The sequence below is a fragment of the Sciurus vulgaris genome (genome assembly GCF_902686455.1).
Source record: "Sciurus vulgaris genome assembly, chromosome: 14".
In the NCBI taxonomy this organism is placed as follows: Eukaryota; Metazoa; Chordata; class Mammalia; order Rodentia; family Sciuridae; genus Sciurus; species Sciurus vulgaris.
The window spans coordinates 41,149,009-41,163,435 of NC_136475.1; the positions used below are offsets into that span (position 1 = coordinate 41,149,009).

The following is a 14,427-nucleotide window of genomic DNA, read 5'->3' on the forward strand; positions in this document are numbered from 1 at the left end:
AAAGAGGAAAGATGATCTTCTGTTATAATGTTGAGGCCCTTTAGGTTTCAGAAGAATTCCTCAGAAAGAAAAACATAACATGCTCTCCAACCTTCCACCATCCTTTCACCTGCTCTTTTTTTTTTTTTTCCCCCTCAAGGCAGACTATAGAAACTATTTCTCTTCCCCCAGGGAGGTTGTAGAAGCTAAAAATGTACTCTATAATCTTCCCCCACATTTCTGTCCTGGAGCTAGTCAAAAAGAAATTCCCTAATAGTAGATCCTAACACCCCCATTTCAGAAAGAGTTCTACCTCATAGCTGATAGGCAGGAATGTTGTTCAGAGAGGTCAAGAAAAATTTGGGCAGACATGTTCTCTTTCCCTATGCAATCTATTAGCATTAGATTTTTTTTTCTGATCACATTTCAATATAGTTATCCATGCTTCAGTCATACTCATGCAATGAAATCTCTATAAAATCCTGGAAGAACAGATTCTCAGAGCTTCCAGATAGCTAAACATGTGAAGGTTCCTGGAGGGTGATAACCCAGGGAGGGCATGGAAGTTCCTGGTACCTTTTCCCATATCTCGCCCTATGCATTTCTTAATCTGTATGCACTGTAAGAACGTTTATAATAAACTGGTAAGCCCAATCAAGTATTTCCTTCAGTTTTTTGAGCCAGTCTTGTAAATTAATTAAACCTAAAGAGGGAATCATGGGAATACCAATTTATAACTGATAAGTCAAAAGCACATGTTAAAAAATCTGGGGGTTGCAACTGGTATCTGCAGGAGGCAAATTGTGAGGACTTAGCCCTCAACCTGTGGGTTGTGATGCTAACTCCAGAGTTGAATTGCATTGGAGGACACCTAAATAGTGTATGATTCAGAGTTGACTTTGATGTATAGAGAAAAAAACCCTCCCCCAATACACACTCCTGATTTCAGAAAAATGTTGGGGGAGTACAATAGGAATTACTGAGTTTGGTTTTCCTTACTGTCTTTAGACTTCTCAGAATTCAAAGGGCTTTCCACTTATTTATTGTAAAATGGAAATTTTCTTATATCCTCTTCCTTCTCTTTCTGGTTACATTTACCTCTCCTTTTCTGAAGTTATATTGGGTAAAAAAGTGTAGGAAATGAAAGCAGATGATGAAGAATGCATTAGGTAACCATGTCTACTTTTTATGATACATATGCTTTGCTTTAAAATTTAGGAAAAGCAATTGTCTTTAACGTGGTTTTAAAAATTGAAAAGAGAATTAGAAAAAAAAACCCTTTTTTGAAAATGTTTATTAATTCATTTAATCTAAATTGCCCTGCATCAAAAAATAGTCATGACTAACCAAAATCTATCTTAATTTTACAGGATCCACAGATTTTGGATATTAACACTGATCAAGAAAAAATACGTACTATTTTGAGTGATCTACAATGTGTTCTAGATGATCTTCAAAAACGTGCCTTTCAATATAAATCCTACCAGAAGAATTTCAAGGTAATGACAGCTCTGTATATCCATTTCTAAAATGTGTGCATAGAAATGATGCTTATAACAATGTGATCATAAAAATTTCGTGTTTGGTCAACTATGTGCTACTTGTTGTGCTACAGTCTCAATTACAAAATGTGGTTTGTGCCTGTCTTTTAAGTATTTAAATATTAATATATCCAAGAGACAATATATCTTTATTATTAAAAAATGATTGCAAATTATGGAAAATTCTCAGATAAGTAACTTTAGTTTCTGTTAAAATGTATATGGACTTTTAAATGTGGTTTATTAAAAACCTTTTATAATTTCTTAAGATTTAAACCTCTTTTGCATGCATATGTGTGTTATGATTCCATGACTATTGCCTGATTTGGCTTGGTTTGATGTTCTAGTTTGATGAAAGAAGAGATCCTCACCTAAGCCAGGGGATAAAATGGCCTGAAAGGATGGATTTGAAAAGCTGAAAAATGTGTCTTTAAAAAATATACGGAAAAGGACTGGGGTTGTGGCTCAGTAGTAGAGCACTTGCCTAGCATGTGTGAGGTACTGAGTTCAATCCTCAGCATCACATAAAAATAAAATAAAGGTATTGTGTCCACCTACACCTAAAATATATATTTTAAAAAATGAAGATAAAAGAAAAAGAGATACAGGTACTTCTAGCAACTTTTAGAGAGACAACCAGAAAAATAGAACAGTTATAAATGTGCTTAAAAATTTCAGGAAGATGGTAGATGAACACTGATTAGTTCAAAAGAGAGATGGAAAAAAATATGTGTATTTTTAAAAAAACCAAAATTTGGGGAGCTAAAGAATTGAATAATGAATAAATGAATTGGAATAATTCACTAGAAAAGTTCAACAGCAAACCCAATCAAGCAAAAGAAAGAAATTAAAAAGAAAAAAATTTAAAAGGAGTGAGGATGGCTTTAAGGGCTTATAGGAGACAATTAAATAGACCAATTTTCACTTCATGGGAATCTCAGAAGGAGAAGAAAGAGAGAAAATAAGGTAGAAAACTTATTTAATAAAATAACGGCTGACTATTTGCCAAATGTGGAGCTGGAAATGGCTATCCAGACTCAAAAAACCCAAAAATTTTCCAAAAAGGATGAACCCAAAGAAGTCCACACCGAGACTGACATACATCACAATTAAAATATCAAAAGACAAAGAGAGACTTTTGGAAACACCAAGAGAAATATAATATACAAAGGATTTCAATAAGACTATCAGTTGATTTCTCAGCAGCAACCTTGCAAGCCAGAAAAGAGTGAGATGATGTATTGTGGAGAGCGGTAACTGACATTGGGTGTCTCTGATGACCTCATGGCTGTGGCATGCCTGCTGCCTGGAAATGTTTCTGTGCAAGGGCACAGGATGCTTAGCTGTTGTGGCAATGCCCTGCATAAGGAGACTTTATTCAAAAGTCCTATCAGCTCTGACCTTGGTCTCAGGCACATAGCACTGGGAATAAAGGAATTCTTATGCTAGACAACCACAGCGTTTCACCAGCTCTGCTTCTCCTGTTCCTGCCTGCTTTACAGTAACTTTTTCTTTTTTTAGTTGAACTCAGGGCCTCACACAGGCCAGGCAAGTGCTCTACCACTGAGCCACAACTCTAGCCCTACAATGGACTTTCTTGAGAGCTACACAAAGCTCCTAACATTGCACTTTGCAACTGTGGATTGCAACTGCAGAAAAGCCGCATTGATGTTTCTTGTACTGTAGCTTTCTTAGTACAAAGAATAATGCTTGCATAGTCTTTCAGTTGATAATGAGACATATATAAAGATTTCTGGCATAACTCTTTAGATCTGTATCTCCATCAGAGAGCAGCACTCCACCTGATCCCAGCTTTATCTTCAAATCTGTTTGTGAGTCTTTATTTTTATTTAAAAAAAATTTTTTTTTTGGTTATTGATGGACCTTCATTGCTGACAAATGAACCCAGTGCCTCACACGTGCTGGGCAAGTGCTCCACCACTGAGCCACAAGCCCAGCCCCAATGAGTCTTTATTTTTCTAATCCCCCATCACCCCTCACTGGAACCCACAAGTTGGGCCGCACTGGATGCAGCAATGTATTCAAAGGACTGAATGAAGCAACAGTTACGAACCACTAATACTATATCTGACAAAACTACCCCTCAAAAATTAAGGCAAAATAAATACCTTTCCAGATAAACAAAAACTAAGGAAGTTCATGATCACTAAGCATACTTTATATGAAATTCTAAAGAGAGTCCTTCAATTTGAAACAAAAGGATGTTAAACAGAAACATAATAAATTCCTAGAAGAAAATAGGGAAATTTCTAGGTACTGTACTTGGCTATGATTTTTTGGCTGTGACACCAAAAGCCAAGGCAACAAAAACAAAACCAAACAAATGGAACTACATCAAATTCAAAAGCTTTTGTACTGCCAAAAAATATATCAATGGGGTTGAAAAGTCAACCTACAGAATAGGGGGAAATGTCCTTCAAACCACATATTTGATAAGGAATTATCAAAAATATTTAAGGAATTTCTACAATTCAACAGCAAATAACCTGACATTAAAAACGGGCAAATCTGATATTTAAACTGGGCAACAGAATTGAATAGACATTTCTCCAAAGAAGACATAGAAATGGCCAATAGATAGATAAAAAGATGCTCAACATCACTAATCAGCAGGAAAATGAATAAAAACCAAATCACAGTATTGCTTCTTACCTACTAGAATGGCCATTATAAATATAAAATAAATAGCAAGTTTTGTGAGGATGTGGAGAAATTGGAACCCTTTATACTGTAGGGATGTAAAATGAAACCACTATGAAAAACAGTATAGTGGATTCTCAAAACATTGAAAACAGAACTAACATAAGACCTATCAATCCAACTTCTAGGCATCTATACATACAGATTATGAATCCTGAATTACAGTCAGGATTTTGAAGAAATATTTGCACTCCCATGTTCATTGCAACATTATTAACAATAGTCAAGATGTAGGAACAACTTCAATGTCCATCAGTGCATAAATGGATAAAGAAAATGTATATGCATTCAACAGAATATTATTAAGTCTTTTAAAAGAAGGAAATTATATTATACGCAATATAAATGAGCCTGGAGGACACTATGCTACATGAAATAAGCCAGTTACAGAAGGGCAAATACTGCATGATTCATTCCACTTAATGAAATATCTAATGTAATCATACCATAAATGTGGAAAGTAGAATGGTGGTTGCCAGGGACTGGGGGTGAGGGGATATGAGCATAAAGTTTCAGTTATGCAAAATGAAAAAGGACTAGAGATTTGCTGTATAACATTGTTATTATTATTGTAGTTAACAATCCAGTACACTTAAAAATTGGTTAAAAAGCTAGATCTTGTTTTGTGTTTGTATCACAATAAAAAGAAAAACAAATTTAAAAGTATTTTTTAAAACAACCTGAAATAGAAGCATATCCCTCTTTATACATGCTTCATCTATACTTGGATGATTCTTCCTTCATGAATGCCTCTGATCCAACCTTCTTTCTGTAGCTCTTAACCATTTGGAGAGTAGATATGAAAGCCTAAATGGTCTTAGTTGCAGGAATTTTTTTCCACAAAGCCCAGCAATTTTTGTGTGTGTTTAGGTTTACTACCTTCAAGCCAAAGCAATCTTAAAACCCCTCATTAAAATGCTTTCTTCAGGTTTTCTTGAATTCTTCTTTTTTGTAGGTTTATATGTAGTCCATTGGGGTTAGAACAAAGTAAGAAACCATTTTGTCATATCCATCTTAAACTTTACTAACCTACCCACCACCAGCTGCCACACAATCATCTTCTTCTTCTATTATCCAAATACAGAAGCCCTGAATACTCATCTGTTTTTCAAAAAAAAAAAAAAAAAAAAAAAGCCACATACATGCATATCTGGTCCAACTCGAAAATGCATGAACATGGTGGTCTTATGGATTTATGTCTTTGGAGAATATTTAAATTTTAAGGAAATATAAAGAGTTATAGTTTGTTACTCAAATGAAAAATGTAATATGTGGGATTTTATGGTGTTTTAAATTTTCATGTGTTTCTATCTTTTCTTTCCTCAATTTTAGGACCTACCTTCTGCCAAGTAATCACTGTATTAAGTATTACTAATAGAAGGATAGCATAAGGTCTTTATATCTGAAAATAAATAATTCACTTTTTTGTTGTTGTTGTTATTAAAGGTAGAAGTGTCCAAGTTCGAAGCTTTGGAAGAAGTTAGCGCTGAACTGAAGCTCAAACAATTGCTTTGGGATTCTTACTCTGAATGGGATAAACTACAACAAGAATGGTTAAAGGTAGGTAAAAGCTCTCAATTCTTAAGTTTCTATTAAATTAAACTTAAAACCCTAATACCATGAATTGTCATTTTATCAACCTGCTCTATTCTTAATAACATTAAAAATTCAATTTTATAATTTTATGGGAATTTTTGTTAGTTTTCCAGTAAAGTGCAAGAGATCTTTCTGTCACTAAATGCTACATAGCAGAAAGTATGTAGACAGGGTTGTTGTAAGGGAGGGTTCTTGGGTCCTCCATTTAAGAAGGATAAATGATGGAGACACCAAAGGACCACTTGTATGATACCTAACTGCTTTGTGCTTTCTAAACATGTTTTATCATGATATACCCATGATCTTGAGGACCATAGAATTTTATTATTTACATGCTTTAGGTTTTTGTTATTTTAGGTTTATATTCATATTGTTCTTTTAAAAAAGAAACTGTTTTGTTCACTGATAGAAGAAGATTAGAGAAAGAAGATCTAGAATCCTCCTTAGAGCGTTCAGTAGTACCCTCTTAATCAGGGAGCTAAGTATGAATATCCACAATAGTTTGGTTTCTAGGATGTCTTTATATTCAAACCTTAATAAAGGTCAACTGTCTAGGAGGCAGAATATGGCCACTGATACTTTCATGTGCGATATAGACACATTAGAAATATCATCAAATTCAAAATTATGTTTTACACTTCATATTCATCCTACCTGTGCTGAGCTTATACTTAGAAGCCACATGTCTGGATCAAAAATTAATAATGCAAGAAATGTTTCTCAAGTCTTCTTTTAGCTATGGGTAGCAACAGTGGAGAATAAGGACAGAGTCTAAGACCTCATAGAACTTACCTTTTGGTAGAAGGAAGAAAAAAAGCAAAATATATGACCTAATATCAGAGAATTTTAGTGGTTCACCTATTATTTATCATTTGTCTCAGAAGTAAAAAAAAAGAAATACTTTGGAGAAGTAAGGAAGGAGCTTAGAGAAGGAAGAAAAAAAGCAAAATATATGACCTAATATCAGAGAATTTTAGTGGTTCACCTATTATTTATCATTTGTCTCAGAAGTAAAAAAAAAGAAATACTTTGGAGAAGTAAGGAAGGAGCTTAGAGAATTTTCCAATTTCCAGAATATTAGAGCCCTCACTCTAAAAAATGCACAAGAAAACTCTTTAAGGAGCAGAAGGAAAAATGCTCAGTCTAGAAAAAAAAGAAAAGAAAAATGAAGATCTACAAATTTTCTATTGCCCTTAGTCTGTATGACTGTTATCGAAAGTGTGTACATTTATATGCTAATATAACAGACATACTATTATAGATGTATGTATATATTACAGTGCACCTTTAAAGCATTTGCATTACACGTGTTATCTGAAACTTCTGATTACAAGAGTAAAAAATAGTTATTTTTTTTCCTTACAAGACTCTGCAAGTATTGAGCCTCAGGAATAAATTCCAGAGATTATAATGCATTTGATGATAAGGGAGACAAACACATGATTGTTGATGCCTGCTATATTATTAGCAATTTTGACAAGTAAAACCTTTCCAAAAATACATAGAGTTGATTTAGATTAGCACTATAAGTGCTAGAAAAATAACTGTAAAGTAAAATACTTTTTGCTGTTTCAAGCTTGACTGTTATCATATGTTTTAACTTATTTTTTTTTAATTTGTATAGTCCAAATTTGACTGCCTGGATCCAGAATTCCTAAACAGTCAGGTTTCTAAATATGCCAAATTTGTGCATCAATTGGAAAAAGGCTTGCCACCCAACAATGTAGTACCACAGCTCAAAAGTAAAGTGGAAAAAATGAAAGAAAAGGTAAGGTTGTTAGATATTATTTCAAAAACAACAGGTGAATCTGCTATTAATTGATGCATAAGAGACCAAAATAAGGAAATATTTCCTGATTAAGTTAGCTTTACAGAGAGAAGTTCAATTCATTTGTTTTCAGTAGCACAGATTGAAATCATAGCTTCAGCTGACCAAATCATACAATTAAATGTCTTGGTTAGAAAGATATTCAGAGTATGAATTACCCAAGTTGTGGGACAAATAATGCAGGAATATATTGTATTTGTGCCAAGAAACATAACAGATCTGCTGTCAAACAGCCAGATAAGGGGAAGGCAGCTTTGTGCATTTGCTCCACTCTACCATACAACAACAGCATTTTCCTGTTGTATTTGACATGAAGGCGGCTGAGAAGCTTAGCAGTAGATGTCCAGGGCTAACTCTTTAAAACAGATAGGAAAGGGAAATTATCTTATCCTTTTAAGCAGTTTTGCATTTTTTAAAAAGATGAGATAAGGACTGAAAGAAGATATGGAGAGGAAAGGTCAGCAAAATTTCTGGCACAGTGAGCAAAAAAGTTTCCACCTTCGAAAGAATGTTTTTAAGTTTAAATATATGGGTGAAACACTTTCCCAAAATTATGTAAGTCAATTTCTTTCTTCCCTGTTGTCTTTAGTGTAGTTATAAAAGACAGTTGTAAATAATTTCATTTATTACAGTCTGCATTCCATCTTGAATTCCCTCAAAATACTGTTTTTTTTTTTTTTAAATTAAAAACTTACACATAGGAAAGGTCACTTCTTGTGTTTCTATGGGTTTTTACATATGGGTAGGCAGGTACTCAACACAATAGTACCATACAGAAGTTCCATCAACCTGGCTATCTGGCTGTCTCTTTGTAGCCAACTCCTCCCGCCATCTCAGTCTCAAGCAACCATGAATTAGTTTTCTGTCCTGATTGAAGCCTTTTACAGAATGTTATATAAATAGAATAATAACGAATGCAACCTTTCAGGTCTAGCTTTATTCACTTAGAAAAATACATTTAAGATTCTTCCATGAGTTTGTACTAGTATTTATAATTGATAACACAATCTTATAAGTAAAATTTTAAAAGGTAAATAACTCTTTAAATTGGGAAAAAAATATTCAAAAGACCTTTCTCCAGACAAGACACGTGATAACACGCTGAACATTGTTAGTTTTTAGGGAAATGCAAATCAAAGCCACAATGAGATTCCACTTCACAACCATTAGAATGACTATAATCAGAAAAGATATATATATATATATATATATAATTTGGAAGAGATCTGGGGAAATTGGAACCCTCATATGTTGCTGGTAGGATTGTAACATAATACAGCAACTTTAGAAAACAGTTTGGCAGTTTCTCAAAATGTTAAACAGAGGTACCATGTTACTAAATAATTCTAATCCTAAGTACACAAGAACATTGAAACAAACATTCCTTCACAAAAATTCTATATGAATGTTCATAGCAGCCTAAAGATAAACAAAATGTGATATACCCATACAGTGACATGTTATTTATCAGTAAAAAGGAATAAAGTACTCATACACTGTAATATAGATGAATCTTGGAAACATTTTGGTAAATAAAAGTAGCCATTCACCAAAACCCTTTTATGGTACATGATGTCATATATATGAAATATCCCGAATTGTCTATAACAAAAGTAGACTCCTGGTTACCAGGCATTGTGGGGAGGGAGAGATTATAGTACTAAGAAGTACTATTAAGGGTAAGCAAAAATAACCAACATGGTATCAGCACCATTATGAAAACACAGATAACCAGGAAGGAAGCAGACCTCAAAAGGATTATCAAGATTTCCTTTATTCTTTTACAATCTGTATGTCTTTCATTATTATTATTATTTTTTTTTTCTTTTTCAAATATTTTTGGTACTGGGGATTGAACTCAGGGACATTGAACCACTGAGCCACATCCTCAGGCCTATTTTGCATTTTATTTTATTTTCTTTTTCTTAAGTGTAAACAAATGGGATACATGTTGTTTCTCTGTTTGTACATGGCGTAAAGGCATACCATTTGTGTAATCATAAATTTACATAGAACAATGTTGTTTGATTCATTCTGTTATTTTTTCCCTTCCCCCCACCCCTCCCACCCCTCTTTTCCCTCTATACAGTACTTCCTTCCTCCATACTTGCCCCCCTCCCTGACCCTACTCTAACCCTAATACTAACCCTTCCCTCCCCCCCCATTATGTGTCATCCTCCACTTATTAGCGATATCATTCATCCTTTGGCTTTTTGAGATTGGCTTATCTCACTTAGCATGATATTCTCCAATTTCATCCACTTGCCTGCAAATGCCATAATTTTATCATTCTTTATGGCTGAGTAATATTCCATTGTATATATATACCACAGTTTATTTATCCACTCATCAATTGAAGGGCATCTAGGTTGGTTCCACAGTCTGGCTATTGTGAATTGAGCAGCTATGAACATTGATGTGGCTGTATCTCTGTAGTATGCTGATTTTAAGTCCTTTGGGTATAGGCCAAGGAGTGGGATAGCTGGGTCAAATGGAGGGTCCATTCCAAGTTTTCTAAGGAATCTCCACACTGCTTTCCAGAGTGGCTGCACTAATTTGCAGCCCCACCAGCAATGTATGAGTGTACCTTTCTCCCCACATCCTCGCCAACACCTGTTGTTGCTCGTATTCTTGATAATTGCCATTATAATTGGGGTGAGATGGAATCTTAGGGTGATTTTGATTTGCATTTCTCTTATTACTAGAGATGTTGAACATTTTTCCATATGTTTGTTGATTGCTTGTAGATCTTCTGTGAAGTGTCTGTTCATTTCCTTAGCCCATTTGTCGACTGGATAATTTGAATTCTTGGAGTAGAGTTTTTTGAGTTCTTTATAGATTCTAGAGATTAGTGCTCTATCTGAAGTATGATTGGCAAAGATATTCTCCCACTCTGTAGGCTCTTTCTTCACATTGCTGATAGTTTCCTTTGCTGAGAGAAAGCTTTTTAGTTTGAATCTATCCCAGTTATTGATTCTTGCTTTTATTTCTTGTGCTATGGGAGTCCTGTTAAGGAAGTCTGCTCCTAAGCCGACAAGTTGAAAGATCTAGACCTACTTTTTCTTCTATAATCTGCAGGGTCTCTGGTCTGATTCCGAGGTCCTTAATCCATTTTGAGTTTAGTTTCGTGCATGGTGAGAGATATGGGTTTAGTTTCATTCTGTTGCATATGGATTTCCAATTCTCCCAGCACCATTTGTTGAAGAGGCTATCTTTTCTCCATTGCATATTTTTGGCACCTTTGTCTAGTATGAGAAAATTGTATTTATTTGGGTTTGTGTCCGTGTCCTCTATTCTGTACCATTGATCTACCTTTCTATTTTGGTACCAATACCATGCCGTTTTTGTTACTATTGCTTTGTAGTAGAGTTGAAGATCTGGTATTGCGATACCCCCTGTTTGACTCTTCCTGCTAAGGATTGCTTTAGCTATTCTGGGTTTCTTATTCTTCCAGATGAATTTCATAATTGCTTGCTCTATTTCTGTAAGGTACATCATTGGGATTTTAATTGGAATTGCATTGAATTTGTATAGCGCTTTAGGTAGTATGGCCATTTTGACAATATTAATTCTTCCTATCCAAGAACATGGAAGATCTTTCCATCTTCTAAGGTGTTCTCTAATTTCTTTCTTTAGTGTTGTATAGTTCTCATTGTAGAGGTCTTTCACCTCTTTTGTGAGATTGATTCCCAAGTATTTTATTTTTTTCGAGGCTATTGTGAATGGGGTAGTTTTCCTAATTTCTCTTTCTGAAGGTTCATCACTTATGTATAAAAATGCGTTGGATTTATGGGCATTGACCTTGTAACCTGCTACTTTACTGAATTCACTTATGAGTTCTAAGAGTTTTCTGGTGGAATTTCCAGGTTCCCCTAAATATATAATAATGTCATCAGCGAACAGGGATAGTTTGAGTTCTTCTTTTCCAATTCGTATCCCTTTAATTTCTTTGGTTTGTCTAATTGCTCTGGCCAGAGTCTCAAGAACGATGTTGAATAGAAGTGGTGAAAGAGGGCATCCCTGCCTTGTTCCAGTTTTTAGGGAGAATGCTTTCAGTTTTTCACCATTTAGAATGATATTAGCCGTGGGCTTAGCATAAATGGCCTTTACAATGTTAAGGAATGTTCCCACTATCCCAATTTTTTCTAGTGTTTTGAGCATGAAGGGGTGCTGTATTTTATCAAATGCTTTTTCTGCATCTATTGAAATAATCATGTGATTCTTGACTTTAAGTCTATTAATATGGTGAATTACGTGTATTGATTTCCTGATGTTGAACCAACCTTGCATCCCTGGGATGAAACCCACTTGATCATGGTGCACTATCTTTTTAATATGTTTTTCTATGCGATTTGCTAAAATTTTGTTGAGAATTTTTGCGTCGATGTTCATGAAGGATATTGGTCTGAAATTTTCTTTCCTTGATGTGTCTCTGTCTGGTTTAGGTATCAGTGTGATATTGGCTTCATAGAATGAGTTTGGAAGGGTTCCCTCCTCTTCTATTTTATGGAATACTTTGAGAAGTATTGGAATGAGCTCTTCTTTAAAGGTTTTGTAGAACTCAGCTGAGAACCCATCTGGTCCTGGACTTTTCTTTGTTGGTAGGCTTTTGATGACTTCTTCTATTTCAGTACTTGAAATTGGTCTATTTAAATTGTGTATGTCCTCCTCGTTCAGTTTAGGCAATTCACATGTCTCTAGAAACCTGTTGATGTCTTCGAAATTTTCTATTTTTTTGGAGTATAGATTTTCAAAATAGCTTCTAATTATGTTTTGTATTTCAATCCTCTCTGTTGTGATATTTCCTTGTTCATTCCGAATTTTAGTGATTTGGGTTTTCTCTCATCTTCTCTTTGTTAGTGTGGCTAAAGGTTTATCAATTTTGTTTATTTTTTCGAAGAACCAACTATTTATTTTGTCAATTTTTTGTATTGTTTCTTTTGTTTCAATTTCATTGATTTCAGCTCTGAGTTTAACTATTTCCTGTCTTCTACTACTTTTGGTGCTGTTCTGTTCTTCTTTTTCTAGGGCTTTCAGCTGTAGTGTTAGGTTGTTTATTTGTTGAGTTTTACTTCTTTTATTAAATGCGCTCCATGAAATAAATTTCCCTCTAAGAACTGCTTTCATAGTGTCCCAGAGATTTTGATATGATGTTTCTTTGTTCTCATTTACCTCTAAGAATTTTTTAATTTCCTTCCTAATATCTTCTGTTATCCATTCATCATGTAATAGCATATTGTTTAATCTCCAGATGTTGGAATAGTTTCTGTGTTTTACTCTTTCATTTATTTCTAACTTCAATCCATTATGATCTGATAGAATACATGGTAGTGTTTCTGTCTTCTTGTATTTGCTAACATTAGCTTTGTGGCATAATATATGGTCTATTTTAGAGAAGGATCCTTGTGCTGCTGAGAAGAAAGTGTATTCGCTCTTGGTTGGATGGTATATTCTATAAATGTCCGTTAAGTCTAAATTATTGATTGTGTTATTGAGATCTATGGTTTCTTTGTTCAATTTTTGTCTGGAAGATCTGTCCAGTAGTGAGAGAGGCGTGTTAAAATCACCTAGTATTATTGCATATGGTCTATTTGGTTTCTGAAATTGAGAAGGATTTGTTTGACATACATGGATGAGCCACTGTTTGGGGCATAGATGTTTATGATTGCTATATCTTGCTGATTTATGCTTCCCTTAAGCAGTATGAAATGACCTTCTTTATCCCTTCTGACTAACTTTGGCTTGATGTCCACATTATCGGAAATGAGGATGGATACTCCAGCTTTTTTGCTGAGTCCATGTGCATGGTATGTTTTTCCCCATCCTTTCACCTTTAGTCTATGAGTATCTTTTTCTATGAGGTGAGTCTCTTGCAGGCAACATATTGTTGGATCTTTCTTTTTAATCCAATCTGCCAGTCTATGTCTTTTGATTGATGAATTCAGGCCATTAACATTCAGGGTTATAGAGATATGATTTGGTTTCCCGGTCATTTGGTTCATTTTTTAAATTTTATTTATTTATTTGTTTGACACAACTTGTTTCTTCCTTTATTTGACAATTCCTTTAGGATAATTCCTCCCTTTGCTGATTTGCTTCTTTGTTTTTCATCTCTTCCTCATGGAATATTTTGCTGAGAATGTTCTGTAATGCTGGCTTTCTTTTTGTAAATCCTTTTAGCTTTTGTTTATCATGGAAGGATTTTATTTCATCGTCAAATTTGAAGGTAAGTTTTGCTGGGTATAAGATTCTTGGTTGGCATCCATTTTCTTTCAGGGCTTGAAAAATGTTGTTCCAGGCCCTTCTAGCTTTTAGGGTCTGGATTGAAAAATCTGCTGAAATCCGTATTGGTTTCCCCCTGAATGTAATTTGGTTCTTTTCCCTTGCGGCCTTTAAAATTCTGTCGTTATTTTGTATGTTAGGTATTTTCATTATAATGTGCCTTGGTGTGGGTCTGTTGTAATTTTGTGTATTTGGAGTCCTATAAGCCTCTTGAACTTGATTTTCCATTTCATTCTTCAGATTTGGGAAATTTTCTGATATTATTTCATTGAATAAATTGTTCATTCCTTTGGCTTGTTTCTCTAAGCCTTCCTCAATCCCAATAATTCTTAAATTTGGCCTTTTCATGATATCCCATAGTTCTTGGAGATTCTGTTCATGATTTCTTACCATCTTCTCTGTTTGTTCAACTTTGTTTTCAAGGTTAAATATTTTATCTTCACTGTCTGATGTTCTGTCTTCCAGGTGTTCTATCCTACT

General features: G+C 34.5%; 1 protein-coding gene across 1 annotated transcript in view; it reads left to right on the forward strand.

Annotated features, from left to right (window-relative positions):
* DNAH6 (dynein axonemal heavy chain 6) overlaps positions 1 to 14,427 on the forward strand; it is a 291,936-nt gene that overhangs the window by 79,154 nt on the left and 198,355 nt on the right. The window contains 3 exon segments of the mRNA XM_079109750.1: positions 1,350 to 1,478; positions 5,688 to 5,801; positions 7,462 to 7,605. Coding sequence (XP_078965876.1) covers positions 1,350 to 1,478; positions 5,688 to 5,801; positions 7,462 to 7,605 — 387 coding nt within the window.